The 21,739-nt window shown below is 33.2% G+C and overlaps 8 protein-coding genes across 9 annotated transcripts; 3 read left to right on the top strand and 5 right to left on the bottom strand.

The window, feature by feature from the left end:
* Positions 1-31: 31 nt before the first annotated feature.
* Positions 32-1,648, bottom strand: LOC123988522 (DNA repair protein RAD51 homolog A-like). Its single transcript, XM_046288874.1, has 2 exons — positions 1,239-1,648; positions 32-1,099 (listed from the first exon to the last, which is right to left on the bottom strand). The coding sequence occupies exons 1-2, from the start codon at positions 1,326-1,328 to the stop codon at positions 164-166; spliced, it is 1,026 nt and encodes a 341-aa protein (XP_046144830.1). The 5' UTR covers positions 1,329-1,648; the 3' UTR covers positions 32-163.
* Positions 1,649-1,804: 156 nt separating this feature from the next.
* Positions 1,805-7,823, top strand: LOC114877387 (N-acylneuraminate-9-phosphatase). Its single transcript, XM_029189908.2, has 3 exons — positions 1,805-2,142; positions 6,724-7,207; positions 7,330-7,823. Exons 1-3 carry the CDS (start codon positions 2,023-2,025, stop codon positions 7,515-7,517), a joined length of 792 nt encoding a protein of 263 aa, XP_029045741.1. The 5' UTR covers positions 1,805-2,022; the 3' UTR covers positions 7,518-7,823.
* On the top strand, positions 2,373-6,076 carry LOC114877383 (neurochondrin homolog). The gene is made up of 2 exons (XM_029189901.2): positions 2,373-3,082; positions 3,181-6,076. The coding sequence occupies exon 2, from the start codon at positions 3,201-3,203 to the stop codon at positions 5,436-5,438; it is 2,238 nt and encodes a 745-aa protein (XP_029045734.2). The 5' UTR covers positions 2,373-3,082; positions 3,181-3,200; the 3' UTR covers positions 5,439-6,076.
* A 502-nt stretch (positions 7,824-8,325) lies between the features above and the next one.
* On the bottom strand, positions 8,326-10,403 carry LOC114877390. The gene is made up of 6 exons (XM_029189910.2): positions 10,313-10,403; positions 9,984-10,219; positions 9,617-9,882; positions 9,231-9,519; positions 8,770-9,153; positions 8,326-8,688 (listed from the first exon to the last, which is right to left on the bottom strand). The coding sequence occupies exons 1-6, from the start codon at positions 10,353-10,355 to the stop codon at positions 8,554-8,556; spliced, it is 1,353 nt and encodes a 450-aa protein (XP_029045743.2). The 5' UTR covers positions 10,356-10,403; the 3' UTR covers positions 8,326-8,553.
* Positions 10,404-10,897: 494 nt separating this feature from the next.
* Positions 10,898-13,300, top strand: LOC114877384 (2-oxoisovalerate dehydrogenase subunit alpha, mitochondrial). Of its 2 annotated transcripts, XR_003789565.2 has the most exons (9): positions 10,898-10,980; positions 11,057-11,257; positions 11,345-11,540; positions 11,620-11,781; positions 11,869-12,013; positions 12,109-12,312; positions 12,543-12,806; positions 12,900-13,058; positions 13,141-13,300. XR_003789565.2 is itself a non-coding variant. In XM_029189902.2 (8 exons), exons 1-8 carry the CDS (start codon positions 10,918-10,920, stop codon positions 12,979-12,981), a joined length of 1,317 nt encoding a protein of 438 aa, XP_029045735.2. In that variant the 5' UTR covers positions 10,898-10,917; the 3' UTR covers positions 12,982-13,092. The 2 variants fall into 2 exon arrangements, 1 of the variants encoding a protein (XP_029045735.2); XM_029189902.2 differs by lacking the exon at positions 13,141-13,300 and having other exon boundaries at positions 12,900-13,092.
* On the bottom strand, positions 12,835-13,934 carry LOC114877388 (39S ribosomal protein L17, mitochondrial). Its single transcript, XM_029189909.2, has 3 exons — positions 13,569-13,934; positions 13,288-13,498; positions 12,835-13,215 (listed from the first exon to the last, which is right to left on the bottom strand). Exons 1-3 carry the CDS (start codon positions 13,764-13,766, stop codon positions 13,082-13,084), a joined length of 543 nt encoding a protein of 180 aa, XP_029045742.1. The 5' UTR covers positions 13,767-13,934; the 3' UTR covers positions 12,835-13,081.
* A 795-nt stretch (positions 13,935-14,729) lies between these two features.
* On the bottom strand, positions 14,730-16,861 carry LOC114877386 (E3 ubiquitin-protein ligase RNF34). Its single transcript, XM_029189907.2, has 7 exons — positions 16,703-16,861; positions 16,416-16,608; positions 16,203-16,299; positions 15,711-15,897; positions 15,431-15,605; positions 15,136-15,345; positions 14,730-15,067 (listed from the first exon to the last, which is right to left on the bottom strand). The coding sequence occupies exons 1-6, from the start codon at positions 16,766-16,768 to the stop codon at positions 15,173-15,175; spliced, it is 891 nt and encodes a 296-aa protein (XP_029045740.1). The 5' UTR covers positions 16,769-16,861; the 3' UTR covers positions 14,730-15,067; positions 15,136-15,172.
* A 474-nt stretch (positions 16,862-17,335) lies between these two features.
* LOC123988523 lies at positions 17,336-21,695 on the bottom strand. The gene is made up of 6 exons (XM_046288876.1): positions 21,477-21,695; positions 21,224-21,370; positions 18,968-19,282; positions 18,545-18,881; positions 18,328-18,465; positions 17,336-18,057 (listed from the first exon to the last, which is right to left on the bottom strand). The coding sequence occupies exons 3-6, from the start codon at positions 19,221-19,223 to the stop codon at positions 17,901-17,903; spliced, it is 888 nt and encodes a 295-aa protein (XP_046144832.1). The 5' UTR covers positions 19,224-19,282; positions 21,224-21,370; positions 21,477-21,695; the 3' UTR covers positions 17,336-17,900.
* Positions 21,696-21,739: the final 44 nt, after the last annotated feature.

The raw sequence follows: 21,739 nt of genomic DNA, 5'->3' as shown, positions 1-21,739 counted from the left end.
TGCTATTGTTTCAATAGCAAGAAACTTTGCATTTATTGTACGTTCGATCTTTTATTCTTTTTCTGAAATTACAAAAATACTTGTATGCTTTAAGGAAAGCACATTTAAAAAAACAACTTTTCTTACAGATATAAATACATACTTATAAATAAAAAATATAATGTTATTCTTTAACATCTCCAATTCCATCTGCATTTATAGCAAACATTGCTTCACTTTCAGGCAGACAGGGTGAATCATAAATTTTGCATATTCTAGTTTCCCCCCTTCCTTTTCGTAAATATAATCTTGTTGTACTTGAATGTGCTATAATATTACCACCAATTGGTTTTTTTTGATCCCCACCAAACATACTAGCTGCACCATCAACTTGTGCCACAACTTGATTAGTTATAACAACAGCAACACCATGTTCATCAGCTATTCTCAATAGCATTCTAAGAAACCTAGCTAAATGTGTTTGCCTAGCGGATAATTCTCCTCTTCCAGAGTAATCAGTTCGATATAAACTAGTTGCACTATCTACTATCAACAAGGCATATCTGGATTCTGTCATCATAGCACTAGCCTGAATTAATAATTTAGTTTGATGATCGGTATTATAAGCTCTAGCACAAGCTACATTGTCCAATACAGAATCTCCTGCAATTTTATATCTTTCTGCAACAGCAATTAATCTTTCAGGTCTGAAAGTTCCTTCTGTATCTATATAAAGACATTTTCCTTCTGCACCACCCATATCTATAGGTAACTGACAATTGACAGCAAGGGTATGACACAACTGTGTTTTTCCTGATCTAAATTCTCCAAAAATTTCTGTAATAGAACCAGTCTCTATACCGCCTCCTAATAATCTATCTAATTCACTGGAACCAGTAGTCACAAAGACAATATTTGATCTTGTCTGATGAATTTCAGTGGCACTTTTAAAACCCATTACAACCAGCTTTGAAGCTTCTTGCAAAATCTTATCTGCTTTAACTTCACTAATGCCTTTAATGGAAAGTAAGTGCTTTTTGGGTGCATAGGCTACAGCTTCTACAGTATAGTAACCGGCTTCCTCTAATTTTTTTATATCTCCTGCTGTTATCCCATTTCCCTAAACAAAAGAAAGTACATTTACAAACTATATAGCAATATATTTTTAATTTATTGTTATAAATTACGTGAACCGTTTTTCTGAAACTATCTAAAAATCATAATCAAAACATGTAATACAGGTTAGAGAACAAACTCACTTCGAGAGTTTTTATTAACTTTGCTTGTGGATTATATTCTTCAAATTCTTCATCTCCTTGAAGAGGAGCTGTGGTTGCTGTAGCTGACATTTTTAAATATTATATGGTCAATCCTGAATAAAAGATATTTTACATAAGAAAACAGAATCACGAATTCAAAGTAAGCATTAACTTTGCGCCAAAATATTATGACACCATTGTCAGTAAAATAACCGTTGTCAACAGTGTTGGTTAAATTTTAATAAAAATCTTGTAAAATAATACTCAAATTTCAAAAAATTGCTAAATATATAACATAAATGTTTTCATTAAATTATTTTTTTTTTACTTCAGCGATTACTTATCAATTTAATTCCTGAATATTATATCAGAATTACTGACTGCGTTTGATACATTTTGTATTTAATAACATTATTAATTGATATATAAATGAACAATAAAATTTCTTTTTAACTCGGTTGATAATATTCATAATGTAAAAAATAAAATTTAGATTGCCTATTTATCGACTACTAACATTATTATATGTTACATCATTTCTATCAAAGATGTCTCTTCATTCGAGGGTTAGAGAACAAAATCAAGGAAGAGAAAAAGGTCAGGAGCGAAGGGTATTAGGTCGAGACAAGACGGATGCAATCCGTTGTGACGCCTGACCACTAAGATAATTATACATCCCTCCCTAAAGTGTTCTTAAAAGAGAGCCATTATATGAACATCACATGCTTTATGCGCGATTCTTCATTGGAACACCGTTGGACGAACTTATAGTCTTCCAATAACAATGGCGACATTGCATAAGAAGCATCTTTGTTCATCAAACCTAGCTATAAACGCCGTGTTTTTTGATTTGGACAACACTCTCATCGAGACTAGAAAGGGCGATAATCAAACATGTCGAAAGGTACGCTAAGATATTTAAAGTAATATTGATGTTAGAAAACATATGTGTATATATAAATGGTCAGTATTAATCGGAATACTAAAAAAGTATATACATGCATATGTATACATGCTTGGATGTTGTATATGCGCGTGTCAGTTCCTGGAGTGTGCGCGGAAAATGGCTGAATCTTCATTTCGAAAATCCGAAAAACTTAAAAGGTCACTCGGTTAATAATTAATTTGTTTATTGCTTCATATTTTATACTTATTTTAATATTTCCCTAAAAATCTCGTTGATTTTTCATTTATTTTCTGATTTTCGTTTGAATACGAGATCGTACGAAAATAGAAACCTCTGTGTAATACGAGCCGACTCCCTGATATAGAGCTTTCTCTCGGCGGGTTATTTTTGACCGATCCTACTTGTACTGTCCAGACGCCCGACATAACAGAAAAAGCTTGTAAGCACGTTACTGAAGGTTTTCACGTTCTTAAGATACCAGTAAAGCGTACAGTGCATTTATACTTCATAGTGCATCACGTAAATAAGGTTATGCTGAATTTGACGAAAAAACGTATACGCTGAAAGTCTTATTCGATAAAATTCTGTAGAATAAAGTTATCATAAATAGTTTTCATTGTCGTATCTTTTAATACAAGAACTACCATAAACAAGTAACTGATAGTATACGTAATGTTTTTCATGAGACAAATAAAAGTAATTACAAAACTTAGTTAACCTCACATTGATGATAATCTGTACATCAGTGGTAATGTACACATGTTTGTGGAAAACGTTTGTGATGGTACAACTTTATTTTGGTCGCACCAAGTGAGTGTGTCAAAGGGCAAGGCTAGTTTTAAGAGGTTTGCTCTGGGAGTACTGCCAGTTGGCTTTTAGCTGTGACATGTGAAAGTTAAACACTTTTTAAGAAGTATCTGATGCTGGTTAATTATTTGTGAGTTTCATCTGAAATAAACACAAAAAAAAAATAATATTAAGATTGTGCAGATAGTTTTGAAACATAAATAAAAGGAAAATTTAATTTTTAAATAGTAACAGAATAAATTGCAACAATGAGTATTCCGGAGGGTGTGAAAAAGTGCTTAGCAGTTTTAAAATCTGTTGAAACTGACTCAGAAAAATTTGCTGCACTGTTCATGGTCACAAAATTAGTGGACAGTAAAGATTGCACAGCAGCAATTAAAAAAATGTTATTTGAAGCAATTGGAACAAAATTCTTGAAAAAGCTATTATCTCCTCAAGTAGTTCCTGTAGATTGTCCTCCACAAGTGTATAAATCTGTAGCACTGTCTATACTTTCTGCATTTTGTGGAGAACCAGAACTGGCTTCTCATCCTGATATGATTGCTCATGTACCTGCATTGCTTGAAATTATCTCCCAAGCTGATGAAGATGCAGCTGATGATATGTTAATTATTGTTAGCGAAGCCTATACATGCTTGCAAAATATAGCACAGTATCCTCCAGGACAGAAAGCTTTAATTGAACAGAAAGCAATCTCAAAAATGTGTGATATCTATTCAGAAAAAAGTTTTGAAACAGACAAAGCATTAAATATTTTAGTCACATTAGTGGGAAGATTAGGTCCAGAAGCATGGGATGCAACAGATACAGCGCCATTTCATGCTATTATGAACAAAATTGCATTAGACTTTGAAACAGATCATACAGAAAGAAAATTTCAACTATGTACAATTTTACAAGCTTTATTAATGTCTTGTAGAAAAGACATTATTAATGCAACTGTTAAGGATGAATCTTGGCCCCTCAGCATCCATAAAGCTTTATGCGACATTCTTGGATCAAAAATAGGTAAAAATCAACGTGACCCAGCATTAAAACTTGCATCTGTAATGTTGGATTTACTGGGAGCAGAATGGACTTTATTGGATAAAGATAAACCGAAAGTATTTTTCTTGTTGTTGATTCAATTAGCATCAATAGAAGTTAGAATGCAAATAGAAGGAAAACAACTTAAAGCTGTTATGACAAATGCAGATTTAATCACAGCATGTTTTGTTATTCTTGAAATTTCTCTTGCATACATTACAAATGATCAGTTGGATTTAGAACAGAAAGAAAAGCAGTCGCTTTATACAGCTTTAAAAGGAGCTTTTGCTGCAATTATAAGTTTAGTTTCAGCAGTTTCCAAGATGAAAGAACTAACAGATATCAAAGAACGAGTATTTATCTGTGCTGTAGTAAGGGTATTAGCTGCATGGCTTGCCCAAGAAACAACCGCCATGCGTCCGCAAGTTTATGCGGTGCTACCTTACATTTTAACAGTAGCCAATGATACTTTTTACGCGTACCGAAATAGAAAATTAGCAGAGAAAGCCAAAGCAAATGCTAAAACGAAAAATGACGAAGGACCATCATCTGAACCAGTTACTAATGATCCTTTAAGCGAGATCGATTTATTAAGACTTTTATTACCAGCTTTATGTTATTTGGCTGTAGAAGAAGATGCTAGAAAGATCTTAATCAAACATAAGCAAGAAGAAGTCTTGTTTGAATGTTTATCTTATCACTGGACAATTGTTCATCACAAAAAACCACCAGTTCCTAGATCAGAAAGATTGAAAGCATTGAAAGAACCAGAAAAGGAAGAAGATTTAGAACTTCACGTGTCTGAAGCAATGAAAGATTCAAGAACAGCTATGGTTTCTGTATGCAATGTTTTAATGAATATTACTGTCCTAGAAGCAAAATTAGTGGAAGAATCACCAACATTCATTTCCTTATTAAAATTTATTTTCAATAATCTCCCAGAACTTAAACAAATCCCAGAGAATTTAGTACTTCATGGTCATCTTGCAGTTCTGGGGTTATTGTTATTAAAACAACAAGCGAAACGTATTAAGAAAAATGATTTCTCTATATGTCGGTATATTCAAGCTACTATAAGATTTTTGTGGGATGCATATATAATTGATGAAAGTAACGATCCAACTGAACTTGTTGTCGCAATGTCGTACAAAGAACGGTGGATGGAAATTATGGAATTATGGTTTCTTGGAATGCAAACAATGGCTGGTGTTCTACAAGTTATACCTTGGCTCTCACAATTTACTCTTGAATCAGGATGGGCAGCAGAAATTATTGAAACCCTTAAAAAAGTAAAAATAGGAAGCCTTCAACCAAATGTAAAGTCTGCTTTTGAAGATTTATTATGTCATTTAGTGAAAGCAGACGAGAATGTTCCCTCTGTTTTAAAGAAATGTGGAGCTTTAACTGTATGCAGAAATCATCGTATGATGGAGCTTGGAAAACATCTTTTTGGAGATTAAAAACAATATACAGAATTTAAATGATTTGGAATAAAAGAATCATATACTGATAGTATAATATATTAATTTGTATACTAAAGGGGTTTATTGTATTTTTATGTTATTAAACAGTAGATTCTTATGCGAAGACATAAGAATATTATGCATGCTTTTTATGTTTGGTAGGAAGTATTCGAAAAATTGCACTGTAAGAAAAAATAATTTGAATTTTTACTCAAAAGGGCACTTTTATTATATATTTTCATTTACTATACAATATTTTTCAAAATATTTTAGTTACTAAAATAACACATATTCCAATAACATGTTCTACCCACATGTATGTAAAACTATATACAATCATAGTTCAGACATAAATTTAGGTAGCAATCATGACTGGAAATAGTTTTTTGGCAAGCCAAGGAACTACCGAATATTTCTGTGGATTAAGTAGTTTCTGAAACTTAAATATTGAAATACGTGTTAGAACTAAATATTTTTACATTTTATAATAAACTGTAGACTATTGAAAGTATATATGTTAGAGAATACTTATAATTAATATAATTTCAAAGTGTATATACTTTTAAAAATGTCTATGTATAATGAATGATTTTGTAAAATAACGTGGTCTTTCTATTAAATCGTTTTTTAAAGTATTTGGTTTTACAAATTATTACCTCCTTGTCAAGCACTAAAAAGTAAAATATTGCAGCAGATGGATTACTAAATTGTGTCAAAATTTAAATTATATCTGTGACATTGAATCTGAAATGATAAATGTAAATGTTAACATCCATAAATCATTTAACTAAGGCTTCTAGGATTGGACTAATACATATAAATTTGTTGTTGGCACAACTGATTTTGTTGTGATTACAGCAACGACCGCGGGTGCCACTTCGAGTGTCCACTAATCGGCTCGAGTATTTCAATGAATCAATGCATTTTCTAGGTAATCATTAAACACTGAATTAAGTGACCTAAACTCCTAACTGATCGTTTGTATCCTATCTCCTTAAAATTTGGTTACATTATAATCCACATATATTACAATCCACATTCAATAAATGTTTTGTCATCTTTGATACGTCAGCTGATCCTTTCAATTGATTTTATTGGCACTGATGTTTTTCCTCAAACAGGATATAACATACTATTATGCATTATGTTGAATGTGGAAATCAGTTTCATTCTCCTTTAGTATGTACTTTGTATTTTGTTGATTATTTTGTAACATCGCTTGACTTGTATGCTATTATGTAAAATGCTTTTAACAGCTAGTATCTTCTACCTTTATCTACAGTTGACCGAGGAACTAACACAAGAATATGGTATTCCTGAAGACGTATCTGTCAAGATTACAACAACATACTTGAAACTATTTAGAAAATGTCCTGACAATGTAATTAATACTCTGGACGTTTGGCGCACATCGTTATGGACCAAAGCGCTTGGAGAAAAATACTCGTACCTAGCAAAACGAGTTTACGAACGATGGTTACATCTACGATACTATTATCTGATGATGACTACAGACGTAATTTCCATGCTTCGTAAATTGAGGATAAAGTACCTCGTTGGTTTGATTACAAATGGTCCTTCCAATGCTCAATGGGAGAAAATACACAAGCTTTCGCTTGAACAATATTTTGATATCATCCTAGTATCTGGAGATTTACCATGGGAAAAACCAGAAAGAGAAATATTTCGGAAAGCGTGTCGATTTTTAAATGTTAAGCCCGATAGTTGTATCATGGTTGGTGACAAGCTGGAAACCGACATTTTGGGTATTATATTTTTATCATATGATAATTTATTTATAAGTTTCTTGGTCTCAGTAACTTGTGTTACAAAATATCTATATCGTGAAACGTTTTATGTAATTTGAAAGATTATCCTTTTTATCTAGGTGGGATAGAAGCTGGTCTAAGAGGTACTGTTTGGATTCCAACAGTGGATAAATCACGTTTGTTAAGAGAAGATCCACAACCAGATTTTACTGCAAGGCATGTAACGGATGTTTTAACAATTTTAAATAGAGGGCCTGATGCCCCAGAACTTGAAGATTCTTCTTCAAATGCTTCTGATGGTAGTTGATAAAAGAACAGACTAAGCTTTTATAAAATGTCATAGTTGCTCAGGATGAAATTTCTGTCTCGAGACGTACATTTACTATAACTACTACTATCATAGCATATAACTTAATTAATTTAGATATTTTAAAAATAACTCGGAAACAATTTTTATCAAGTTTCTGATTATTCTGGTATTAAATAGTAAGAGGTAAAATTATTAACTAGGAGATAGTAAATAATTAGTTACATTGCATTTCAATCTAAAAGGACGATCTTCGTGCCTGTTTTACAGATTTTTTTTGTTTTAATTATACGTTTCTAGATTGAGTACTAATGTTTCTGTTCTTTTATAATTTGTACAAGATTACAATTATATCTTTTTAGGAAGAGATTTAATGGAATATTAAGCACTTTTTTTAATTTATTTTTTTTTTCACTATTTAACCAAATTTTGTAATAAATTTTCGTTTTTATAGTCAGTTTGTAACAATGTACATTATATTATTATATATATATATATATGTGAATTTTTAAACAAGAAAAACGCACTTCGTACGCGAAGCGTGTAAACAAATTTATATCTGCATAGTAATAAGTAGAGAGTTTTTAATATTATTAATGAAAAATAACTGTTTTAGTTTTATAGCTCATGTATAATATATGCTGTATGCATAAAATATAATAGTCTATGTATAATTTGGAAAAGGTAACTGTATTGTAAAAATGTGTATACATACGTTCATAGGTTATAGAATGTATGTTTAATATATAAATAATATTATAATTTTTAGACACATATAACTATCTTTGTACATTGTAACATATATATATATATTTTTTCACCGTATATTTTATTGTTGTTGTTGAAACGTAGTATACACAAATGTGAATGTAGAGAAAAAAATTAATAGTGTGAAAAAATGATATAATACTTATTTCTATTAATAAACAAAACGTAACATAAAATGAACAAATTATTCTGATAATTACTGACTTAAAAAAAGAAAATTTGAAATTTGTTAAATATCTTTCATGATTTAATGCTACACAAATTCTTTTTACTCTACTTGTATGCTTTTATTTTTTTGGGTTATAAGATCGCTAGTTGTACAAGATTTTTCTTGTCCATCTACATTGTGCACTTTACATAATTGTTCGCAATCAATTATTGAGTGACTTGTCTTCATTTGAAGCTGAAAAAGAAAAATATGGATTTTATAAATTAAAAGATGGATATTATAAATTATTTAATTTAATAAATATATCCCACAAACCTGCGATGTTGCGTCTCTGCTTTTAGAAAAAATCTTTAAAAAGATCTTATGGGCTTGCTCAGGATCAATATCGGCTTCTATCAACGATGTAAGAATATCTCTTTCGGTTACAATTAATTCAGGATTAGGATCGATAAATTCGACCGTTCTTCTACGATTTGCTTTTGATTCCTGTTCAGCTTCATCTTTTTTCTCATAAGATCTTAATTTTTCCATTAACCCATCTTCGTCTAGAATTTTCGGCGGTGTCGGTGGTCGCAATTCAGTGATATTTAGTAATTGTTGAGTACGAATAGTATCTTCCAATTCTTCGTCAAATGAATCATCACTGTCCGACACGTTTAAAGCAAGTTTTAACTGATTAATTTCGTATAACATCGTATTCTGTTTAGGGACATACAATACGTTATTTTATACGTTCGCATGATAAATGTAAATTACAAAAACAATGTTATTCAGACCTTATCCAGAACTGTTACGTTTCGTTCTAAATGTTCCTTGAATACTGCTTGTAATTCTTTGTCGGTATAAAGGCCTTTGCGCATTATTTCGCGTGTAATTTCGTAAACGAACTTTGCGTATTTTACTTCATCTGTTCTAGGCCTTCGTTGTTTACTATTCATATTAGTTAATTCTTGAGTGTTTTCGTAATTTTCATAACTTCTTGATGTACTTCCTGTCGATGAAAAACGATTGACCTCTTGCGTTATAAAATCAGAAGCGGATTCGTAAACTATCTTATCTCGGTATCTGTGTTTATTGTCCATTTAACAAAGTACAAGTAATAAGCACCTAGAATTAAACATAAAACAGGAAAGAAATTCTTCTTTGGTCAAATTTATCTCACCTGTGTTGAGCAATATCTTGTATCTTTATTGCAGATTTTACATCTACAGGTTTAAATGTTTTAAAAGATCGCCGTTTTATATTCTGATTATTCGGTATGAACGGTTCGAACTTATTTGATTTGAACATCGGTGAATCGGAGCAAATAACATGATTTTGCAGTCTCGATCGTGAACAGATCATGTCATAATTATAGCAATCGGTAAAATATTTTTGATCTTCGCGTTGACATAAATATCTCGAATTGTAACTCATTTTCAAGAAGTCCTATCCATTAATGAAAAAAATATTATAAATGTCAATATTTATTAACAATAAAATAAGAAATTTTAATAAATTTTTCTACGCAAACTCTACGAGTACTCTACCGCTGGATGATGTAGAGTATCATATGCTAATTTATCAATTATATCATTCGTCATTTCTGTTTTTGTACATTCTGATTTATAATCGATGTCTTTACACAGTTGTTTTCTTTTGCGCATATAATTTTTATTTTTAGCATCGACAACACATTTTGCTAATAAAATACGTCGTAAATGTGAACTCATAGAATTGTATGCTGTTAATTGTTCAAAATAATTTTGTCCATTTTGATTGTAGGCTAAATTTGAGAATTTATAGGTCGTTAAAATGTGGTATACATTATGTGTGATATAATATCAAATTATCAAATAAAGGTTGCAGTTTTTCATACCGGTGCTTTTAAGATTAACTTCGCTTCTGTTACATCTCGTCATTTCCTGAAAACTTTATTATTATAGTTTATAATGTTGTTTATCTATATTTTATTTTTCCTTTTGTATTTATTACGCGAAATTGGAAAAGATTTCACCAAAAATTTTAAAAAACCGACAGAACAACTGGTAAAAATTTGCGCTTTGTTTTAAACTGATGATAACGCCGCAAGTCGTAAGGTGTTGTTTTCCTTTCAGTTACTAAGCAACTTATGTATGCATACGTGACTTATTTAATTTGTATTTGATACGTAAAATAGGTCTATTATTTATGCGCATATATATATGTACATACACACACGCATAAATATTCTATACATAATCGCTCCAAAAATGTTTACGACACGATTGGTGACTTATCAGTTGACTTATACATGTATGTAAATATGTATGTGCATATACAATTTACTCCATGAAAGTAAAATGCACTAAACTATATAGTTCAATATTCTGTACAATATACGAACGTAAGTTGTTACGTAAAGTTGTACAGTGCAAACAGATGAGAAAACAAACGGCAATTATTAAATAGAAATTTAATTGTCAATTAAAATTGCTCGACATAATGATGAAACAAATTTCTCTAAGACTTGGAAAATGTTTATATTTAAACAATATATTACGCCACGTAAGTAAAAAGGATAAAAAGAAGAAAATAAAAAACAATGTTATTATTTCACTTTATTTTTCCTGAATTGATTTAGACAAAAAGATACTACAACAATATATCTACCAATAGTAAAAGTAGAATTGTTAATGATGCGAAAGAACCTTACTTCTTAGGCGTGCACACCAATTTTACCAATGAATTAAAATTCATGGACAAAGAAAGTTATGATCCTTTACCAACATTTAGACTTTTAGACTCATCAAAACATGAGTTACAATTACCTATTGACCTCAAGGTTATTTACAATTTACTGCAATTAACAAGCAATCTTATCAGTAATAAATGAAAATAATTAACAGTTGATTTAACTTTTATATCTAAGCTAGACGAACAAACTTTGGTTACAATGTATCATAAAATGATTACTTTGAATATAATGGATAAGATTCTTTATGAATCTCAAAGACAGGGTCGTATATCATTTTACATGACTAATACAGGGGAAGAAGCAACTCAAATTGGTTCTGCAGCTGCTCTTACATTAGAAGATGTTATATATGCGCAATATCGCGAAGCTGGTATAAAATATTAACTTTAATGTATCTTGTTATTTCAAATAACAATAATTGTATTTAATATAATATAGGTCTTTTGTAGGTGTCCTATTGTGGCGTGGTTATTCCATCCAAGAATTTATGCATCAATGTTATGGCAATTTTAAAGATACGTCTAAAGGAAAACAGATGCCTGTTCATTATGGATCAAAAAGATTGAACTTTGTTACTATTTCTTCTCCTCTAACAACGCAATTACCTCAAGGTACAACAATTCTTAAACATGACAGTTTATATTATTTTTCCATAATATTTGATTCTAATTATGTTCATATTTTTGTCGTGTTTCTAGCTGTAGGTATGGCATATGCGCTTAAACGATCCAAGAAAAAAACATGCGTAGTGTGTTATTTCGGCGAAGGAGCTGCTAGTGAAGGCGATGCTCATGCAGCTTTCAATTTTGCTGCAACATTAGAATGTCCCATTGTTTTCGTATGGTAAGTTTCTTGCATAACTATAGGTTGTATGACAGAACAATATGGGAAAGCATCATGCATATACAAAATAGAGGCATCATATTTTTTCCTTTCAGTCGAAATAATGGTTATGCTATTTCAACTCCTTGCTCGGAACAGTTTAAAGGAGATGGAATTGCTGCGAGAGGTCCAGCTTACGGTATACGTACAATTCGTGTGGATGGTAATGATGTTCTCGCTATGTATTATGCGACAAAAGCTGCTCGCGAATATTGTATAAAGACAGGAAAACCAATCTTAATAGAAGCCATGACTTATCGGTATGTAAAAACTATTCAATTTCTTTGTGTTGCATCAGCATCATCATCTCTAATATGTTCTGTAAATGCAGTATCGATCATCAGTAAACTAATTAATGGGTCATCAAAATAGAACGTTTTTGTGCGCAACACTGCGAGATAATACTACAATTACCTGCTACACTTGCACACAACAGCAGTTCTTTCTTTTTCTTAAATTATTCTTTTTTTTTATTTAACATATATTTTAGAATTGGTCATCATAGTACTTCTGACGATAGCTCTGCATATCGTTCGACCGATGAAATAAAAAGTTGGAATCATTGTACACCTATAAATCGATATCGTGATTATTTAGAGTCAATTAATCTGTGGTGCGAACAACGAGAACAGGAGTTAAATGAATCTGTAAAAAAATCCATTTTAATTGCTTTTGCGGATGCAGAGAAGGAACTTAAACCTTATTGGAAAGAGTTATTCACGGATGTGTATCATACAATGCCAAAGCACATAAGGTGATTTTTTAATTTTTATACTTTTAAATTATTTGATATTTTCTTTATTATCCTTAATGTGCCTTAATTATTGATATGTGTTTTCAATTTTAGAAAACAAATGTGTTCCATGGAAAATCATGTTGCAGAATTTTCTGAACATTATCCATTAAGTCTTTTTAAATCAACTCAATAATACCAAATAACAATAATGATTAGACCAATTGTATTTACCGTTCCACACTAATATTGTGTATTTTTTTCTACTGTTTGGTAATAAAGTATTTACATATAATTTAAAATTTCATATTTTCAGCTATCTCTTTGTATTTTTCCATTCTGTATTCTTTTCTAGCTGCATCAAGTAATAAATTATGAAGTAAATTTGGCTGATGTGGATCAATCTGCTCTATGGGAGGATATACATTTCCTACAATGAAAGTTTCATATTAACATTTATATGAACTTGCAGATACATAATTATTGTTTTAATAAAATATACCTTTTAGCTCTAATACAGCTCTTTTGAAACCACTTCCTGGATATATACATGGTGCATTGTGAAGCTTTGTGAACGGGGATGTATGATTTTGATATCTTGGTACTAGTACTTTAAAAAGTTTATGAACAAGTTGCTTTTCCAAAATCCAAAAATCTGCAAGATCCATTATTTCTTTGTTCTCAGGTCCATGACGTATTGCTTCTGATATCAGCTGCAAAAGGTAACGTTTTATAAAATACAATGTAACGAAAAGTAAATATAAAAAAGTTTCTGATTCGTACCCGTTCAACATAACCTCTCGTTTCATCGGCTCTTTCATAATTCATCTCGAGCCTTTCATACTTAATTATAGCGGTTAATGATTTCTGAAGTTTCTTAATTCTACCTTCTGGACCAAGTACAGTTTTTAATTTACGTGGATCTTGCCTAACTTTATAGTTTAACTTAGAAACCAACTTTTCAACATTTGCTTGATTCATTTTTCTGTTTGCTATTTTGTTTGTTGCGCTTTAGGTTTTCGCTTTTTAATAAATCTCTGTCGACTACAGAATTTAAATTATCTGAACAGAATATTAAGACAAGAGAATCGTCTTTTAGAGTTTTACTATTGAAGAAGTTCGTAACAGTTCGGAAGCCATTTAAAACTTATTGTGTATATGTATTTGTGATAATGAGTGTTCGGTTACGGGTGGGCATTTTTTGGGGGGGAGAGTTGTAGCTGGGGTAATTCTGAACAACTTTTTCCTTTACCAAAATGCTCGTTAAGGCTTATTTTTTAAATTATTAATGAAAAACACCGAGCAATCCGAGTGCGTACACTGCGCATGCGCGGCCGTGGAAGTGTCGGCTACGAACCGACGCGCCGCGTAGTTTGTTCGCGACCACGGGCACGCGCGGTTGTCGTAGCCGGTACTTCCGCGGTCGAGCATGCGCACTGATTGCTCGCTGTTTTGCGTTAATTATATAAAATTAAGTTTTAAAAAGTTGTTTAATATCACCCCAGCTATCATCCCCTCAAAGGATACCCACCTGTAACCGAACATCTTGTACATACGAAACCTCTTCCTATACTGTCATTCCTCTCCTGGATGTCCATGGGGAAGGGCGGGAAAAGGTAAGAGCAATTTAAATAAGCGTTAGTTGTCACCAAAGTGTTTATTTAAATGTTTCTATGTTATGTATATAACAAAAACATTTGAAATTCAAAAATGTAATAAATTAATTAACCATTAAAGAGTAATATATATTTATTATTATAATTATCTATATACAAATGCAATATAAATGCACATCGAACGTATAATTTGTATATTTTGAATCCATAAAGATGTTTCATAACGAATTGAAATAGATAATACGAATAATAAAAAGCATATAATTTCTCGGTATACATGTAATATGTAACTTTACATTTATGGATGATGAATAATGATCACAGTTAATTCAAAATAGTGACTTGGTAAATTTTTATTCAGAAAGGGAGGTTATGACAGTTGGGTCGTCGATTTTAGTTAACACATTTGCATCGGGCTATGTTTTTCAAAATTTTCATATAAATCGGGGTAAAAAAAGGATTCTCGTTCCCTGATGCGAATGTGTTAACTTAATTTCAGTAAATTTAGAACGGAAACAGTACATGTACATAATGTACAATATGTACAGATATTTGATATTATAAATGTAATAAATTAAAATGTTTTTGATCTCCATATTTGAAAGCGTGCTTCAACGTTAAAATAGGTGAATTCATCGACATTTTTCTGTTGAAATATATATATACCTGAAACATATATTAATGTATGCACACTATTTCATTAGTTATTTTAATCTCTTTTTTTGATTTCTCACCTTAAATGTTAACGATATGATAGTCTTATGTGGGGGATTAAGCTTTAAAAAATCGTACTACTCGTACTATGTATTGTTTACATATAGGACATTCTGACATTTGTTTGCCACACTGTAGGCAACAAGCCATGTGACCACATTCCAAAATCACACATTCTATTGGTTCATCCCAACAAATTTTACACAGATTTTCATCTGGGATTTCCACACCTATTAAGAAAAATAATGTATTTAAGATTTTCACATATTTAACAGGTGAAATGACCAAAGAATTCAATGCAAAATTGTATTTTACTTATTCTTGAACGTTCATGTTCTTTCCACAGCCTAGAAGCTTTATCCAATAGTTCGTGTTTTTCGACACAACCTTTATAATTCACTCGATTTGTACTCAACAAATTTTTCAGTTGCTTCACGCTTAAATATTCCAATTCCGATAACGTATTTATATCAGATAATTTTACAGGATTCTGTATAGAAAGAAACAAGTGAATAAGCACAGTGTGCAAAATTACTGTTGAAGTAAAATAACAAAGAAACAATAATAATTTTATAACGTAATTATTATCACGTACCGTAAGAATTTCTTTGAATGAATCAGAATTTCCTTCTTCCGAATCGACTGGTTCTCTTCTGTCGCTTAAAGGAAAATTAATTCTAGAGGTTGTATCGGTTTCGCTATTATCGCTTCTCCTGGCATTAGTTTCATATGTTACATTTTGAAATTGATCAGTGTGTTCACGATTTACAGTTGTTGATCCACTGAAAAAGAAAATATCATTCAAATTAAAGTAAGCTGAAAATGATTTGTTTGCCAACTTTTCATTTTTCAGCTATAACATCAAATCCACACGTGTGAATTTACTTTAATAAATCTAATACTTGATCCATGAATTAACTCTGCATAATCAACCTATAACACTAATTTCCCTAATTACATTTGATATTCGATAATAACAATATCACTTTCATAATCAATGAAAAAAAAACTTCTATTGAATCGTTCTTTTAAATTACACGCATACTTATGTATATACATATCTACTATGAAATGAAATGAAACATACATATTTTCTGTGTTTGGGTTAACTGTATTTTCTGTACCAGAATAATCACTACTGTTATTAGCATATACCATCAATAACTTTATTAAATCTTCTTTCTCTAAAAAACAAAATAAGAAGTTAATAAAATTAAAAAGCTATTGCACAATTTTTGTAATGTCAATGTTTTTCAGTTACTTAATATTCTGATGATAATGTATATGTAAAAATACGTACCTATACATCCATTAATTGGTATTTTTTTAGCCAACAAATATTTACGCAAGTTTTTGGAACATATTTGTACAATTTGACTTCGTATTAATGGCCTTCGCGACAATAGACTACAACTGTCGCAACTCAATACTTTGTCTAACCGTTTGATTACACATTCAGAACAAAAATATCTCAAGCAATCTGTACACTGTCTCTGAAATAATTTCACAATACAAGTAGAAAACGTATATATTTTCAAAAGATTATTGTCTGTAAGAAAGGCACATAGAGAATATCAGTGTTCATACCTTACGGGTAAAAAGGCTGAATTTTACATGACAAGCTTCGCAAGCCATGTTGTTTTGTATGTACATACGAGTAATACAATAATACAAATTAAATTCTTGGTTGAATAAAAATTTAAAGGTTAGGTTACCACGAAGAGATAAAAATACGCAGTGTATACGTTACCTATACACGGATGTATATAAATGAGTACTTATGTATCTATGTATACGTATGTATATTACACATGTATGCATGTTAAATACATACACGTTACAGAAGTAATCGACGTATTTTCAACATACTGTAGTTTATTGAATGTTTATCATTATCTAGGTTTAACAAGTTAGATTAGATAGCGAATCAGATAATTCCCAATATTACATAAAAATAATTCCAAGAGTTATATTTTACTACGATTTTACCACGATTTATTTTATTTTCAATGTTTCTCTGTTCTTCGATCTTTTTACTGTTTTCTTCGTTGATTCGTTCATTTCGTATTACATAATACGAAATTCTTATTGTAGTTCACAAGAAAACGGCACATATCGATCAATGATAATCATACAGTATAAATTATCCACGATTTATTCAAAATAGTGGTGTCTTTTGCATCTGTTTAGTTATGCTATATCTAATTCAGTGGTTCTTAACCTTTTCAAAATTACGGAACATTTACAATTTTACAAGATTTTTGCGGAACATAGTCATAAAATAAAACAGTATATATATTTTTTATATTGCATATTAAATAAAAATCGTGTACGTAACATATCGGTCAATAGTAAAACAAATTATGACAATCTTTTTAATGGGATATTTTGGCAAAACACTTTCTCTAAGTTCACGGAGCATCGGTTAAGAACCACTGATCTAATTACATAAATCAATTTACGTAGAGTTGCTTTCACAAGAAACTAATTTGATATTATTATAATGTAAAACATCATCGGAGAATAAATTACTAGACATAATATGGCGATAAAAGCCGCGTGTATACGACACGCGACAAAGGCCAAAATAGGCCAACGAAGCGTAAAATGCTAGTATGTATTTGGTTGTTTTTTCTTTTACAAGTGATCAAGTCGAAAGCGCGACATTTTCACCGTCCGTTATTTAAATTGTTATTCTAAAAAAGAATTTTGAAAGAAAGAAGGGCGCGCGCAGTTTATAGGTTTTCTTCGACTTGTGAAAATAGAATTTGGCTTGTTTCGAAAGCTACATAGAGGGATGCGGCATTGATTTTACATTTCGAGGGAACGGAGGGTTTCTCGTTGCACGATCCGTTGATTCGATCGAAGGGGAATATGGATCCTTTTTTTGCCGAATCTCAACCGATTCGGTTGCCGCCGCACTGTCGTTAAATGCATCATTCCTGTAAAGCGATGCAATCAATAGCGTGTATCGATAAACGCGTGCGCAGTTCACCAGAGTCCATAACTGCGACGCGCAGGTTGGTAGATGGTGGGGGAACGCAGCGAGCTCTCCGCCAATCGCTTTCCACTTCGTTTGGGACTATCGCCAATCAGGGCGAAGATGCGCACTGGAGATGCGCGAAGAACGAAAACTGGTCTTTTCGCAGTTATGGACTCTGGTGAACTACGGTATAAGTTTAGGTGCATCACGAAACAATTCGTATACTTACGTATACTTATTCTCCGAAGGGTGAAACAAAGATTTTGGACAGTCTTTAAAGTAAGGCCAACATTCTCCGTGAAATTTTCCTCTATTCTCAGCTTCGATGTACTCTGTCAGAAGGTTCGCAAACGGTGATTTGCTAGCACTGAAAGTGCGAAAAGAAATGAATACAAATTATTAGTATACGAGAAGTAGAAAATAAAAGGAAAAATTGTGGTGCTTACGTGAAGAAAAGCTTGAGCATTTCCCCAACCAGACCGAAATTGCTCAACGGGTGACCCTGCACCTCGCATATTGCTCTAAGCAAACAAGCCTTGCCGTTCAAACCGAAATTTCCAAGCATATCCTCGGCGGTACCGTACAACAAAGCTCTTTCGCCCCCGTAAAACGCATTCTTTGGCAGATTTTCGGTAGCCTCTCTCTTATTCAGTCCACCTTTGACGAATGTCGCTATAAATTCCGCCGTGGACGATCCTTGATCCCTCGCGGTAGCGTCGAACGCCGATGGTAGAGCGCCATAAGGATTCTCGTTATCGGTTAAACCGAGCTTGTCGAAATCGACTATGGCAATTAAAAAACTATCATGTTTCGATGGTCAAGATCGAAGCAAAAATACGAGTAACCGTAAACGAGAGGGATTTACTCACTGGTAAAAGGTAGGCTGATGGTCATATTGCTGAGGAAACCATAGGGTGGATATCTGACAAACGGCAAAGCTAAGGTTGGGGTTATCGTCATTACCGTGCCTGGCGGCAAAGCTATTCGACCATCGTTCGTTATCCAGAATAGTCTCTTTTGTCGGTGGTGAGAATAAGAATGTTCCTTGCTGCCGCTTTCCGCGTCCGAAGACTTAAGGAATAGAATCAGCCCGATTAACGCCACCACTCTGTGTCTCTTTTCCATGTTTTATGTACGTGTACGCTATCCTTTATTTTCTACACCGATTTATCGGTGTATGCCTACTGGAAAATAAAAAGATTTATATCGCAGATCCGTTTGGTTAACGCGGTTCGCGGAGGAGCGAGATGAAAGAGAAGAGGAAGGCGACGATGACGGTGATGGCACGATGGGCTTGGGTTAAGGCACGCGGCTCTATCGATACCCGGGAAAATGCGGGACAAAATGAAAGCGGGTTAGAGGTAGTATAGCACGGAAAGGATCGCGAATTAAGGTGATTCCCGTTAGGCGTGTACCGGCTTACGAACGTACAAACTCGAGAGATGACTTCGTATGCACGGTACGTATCGAAACGACGGATGTAGGGCGTTCCTTATTTAGTCGCGAGACGTGATCAGCCTATATAAACGTTCCTGAGGGAATCGGCCGAAAATCGTTACGGTTAGAGCGTAATGGCCGATGTACACGGTGCGAGAAATCTCGTGGCTCGCATCTTGAAACTTCCATGCGTGAAGGTGTTGACACGGTTAGAGATATAAATCGGATGTACCAACGCATTTCATTCGAGCTCGGTCCTTAAAATTGAGTCTGTTCGTTCCTTCCGAATTCATTTTCGTGCGAGTCACGCATGAGAACTCGACAAATTTCCAACATGTTGGAAACCGATTCGAGCTCGTGCGTGCTAACATGCGTGGACGCATGTGAAACATGTAGTTACACGATTCGAGCTTGCATGCCAGTTGCATTCGAGGGCTTCTCGCAGGAGATTTCTCGCACCTACATCGGCCAAAAGGGCTAATGATTTCCGAGACACGACTTCGACCCAGCTATCGCGTCGTGTCAACTTACCCCCTTGCGATCAGAACATGTGTTTCATCTATGTTAATAAAAAGGAAGAAAAAGGAGGAAAAACAGAGAATAGGTGTGTAGGTCATCGAAACGATGCCAGGGGGGAATACAAATTTTCACGTACTCGTATGTATATACGTATCGTCCTGTCGACATTCCTCGATCAACGACGACCCGTGAATCGAAATCAGCAGAGCTGCTTAACAAATTGGATGTTGAATTGAATCGAATCGAATCGAACCGAATCGGGCATGTGGTCAGCTCGCGTACTCGCACGTTTTGTTCGAACCGTTAAACCCTGTTGTAAATTTGGGTCGAGGTGGAAAGATCCTACAACGCGTTCCCCTTTCCGTTTCATTCTTCTTCGTCATTTATCACTTCCATCATAAAGGATTTTTCTGGGAACGAGATTTTTAGAACAAAGTGTCGCGTTAGGTTGCGCATAAAAGTTTGAAAACGAGCTACGGTCAAGGAGAGTGTCATCGGGTCGGATAGCTCGGCAGGTGAGCAAGATTAAATCCAGGACCAGATTTTAAAAACTAGTCGCGGTTACAACTCGTTTCCACTTGCAAATATTCTAAGAGGTACACCGACTGGTATTAAATTTGGGTTACCGATAGATTTTTTTAATATCTATAGGTAAACGATGTTGATACTTTTCACCTGTTTGCTTAACCGTTTTAGTGGCACGCAGATCGCGCTTCGCTTGTTCCATGTCAAAATATGCCACGGAATCGGCTCGATGGACCCAACTGTCGGTACGTTTCACGGTAATGGCAATAGGCTGTTAATGTTACACGATCTTAGAATGCAAATAATTGGATAATTAACAGAAATGTAAAATTAAATGACAGAGTTACTCTGCATAATGCATTGTGACGTAAAACCGAAGAAGCTCGATCGCGTCGCGGATTTTTGCAAAAATCCGTATCACTCGTACGATTAAAGTCCAAAGAAATCAGAATTAAAATTCCATTTTTTCGATACGCAAATACGTAGATCACGTGGGTAAAAAGAAAAGAGACAACAGAAAGGGAAAATAGGAAAAATAGCGTTGTAAGAAAATTCTCGAGAGTAAAAGTAGAGATGTAATTAAGAAGATGGAGAACCGATCATTACTTGTATACATACATTATGTAAGTACATAAATATAATACCTCAGACTTATGGTAGACGCGTTGTTCGCCTGTTAGAAGCGTTACCCATCAGAGAACGGTCGTTGTACTATAACTGGGTTAATTTTGATGCGCGTTGATTAACAGGGCTACGGCATAATTGCAACCACCATAGTTTCTTCGTTGTTGCTAGAAACAAAGAAAAACCGATAGAATTATACTTTTTACGCTCCTTTTATTTCTATCTCTCTACTTTTATCATTTCTCCTCTATATCTTCTCTCGTTTATGATTACCTAGAAATAACGACGATGAAAATCTTGATATTTACGTGGCGCGAATAACCATCATTCGTGTAGTTAATTCACATTATAACGTTAAGATAATGAACGTACGGTCATCGAATCACAAACTGTATTGATTTCCCTGGGTGCACTTCGTATCTTTTCGACACAGCCCGCACGTTCGCGATCACACCGAACAACTAGGAGGAGGAGGTGGTTGACTCTCGATCTAAAACTGACCGGTAGCCCACTCGGCGTTCCTCCTTTTTACGAGC

This window comes from Osmia bicornis, chromosome 15 (genome assembly GCF_907164935.1).
Source record: "Osmia bicornis bicornis chromosome 15, iOsmBic2.1, whole genome shotgun sequence".
In the NCBI taxonomy this organism is placed as follows: Eukaryota; Metazoa; Arthropoda; class Insecta; order Hymenoptera; family Megachilidae; genus Osmia; species Osmia bicornis.
Note: the sequence above shows the minus strand (reverse complement) of the source record. Positions and strands in the feature narration are given on the sequence as shown.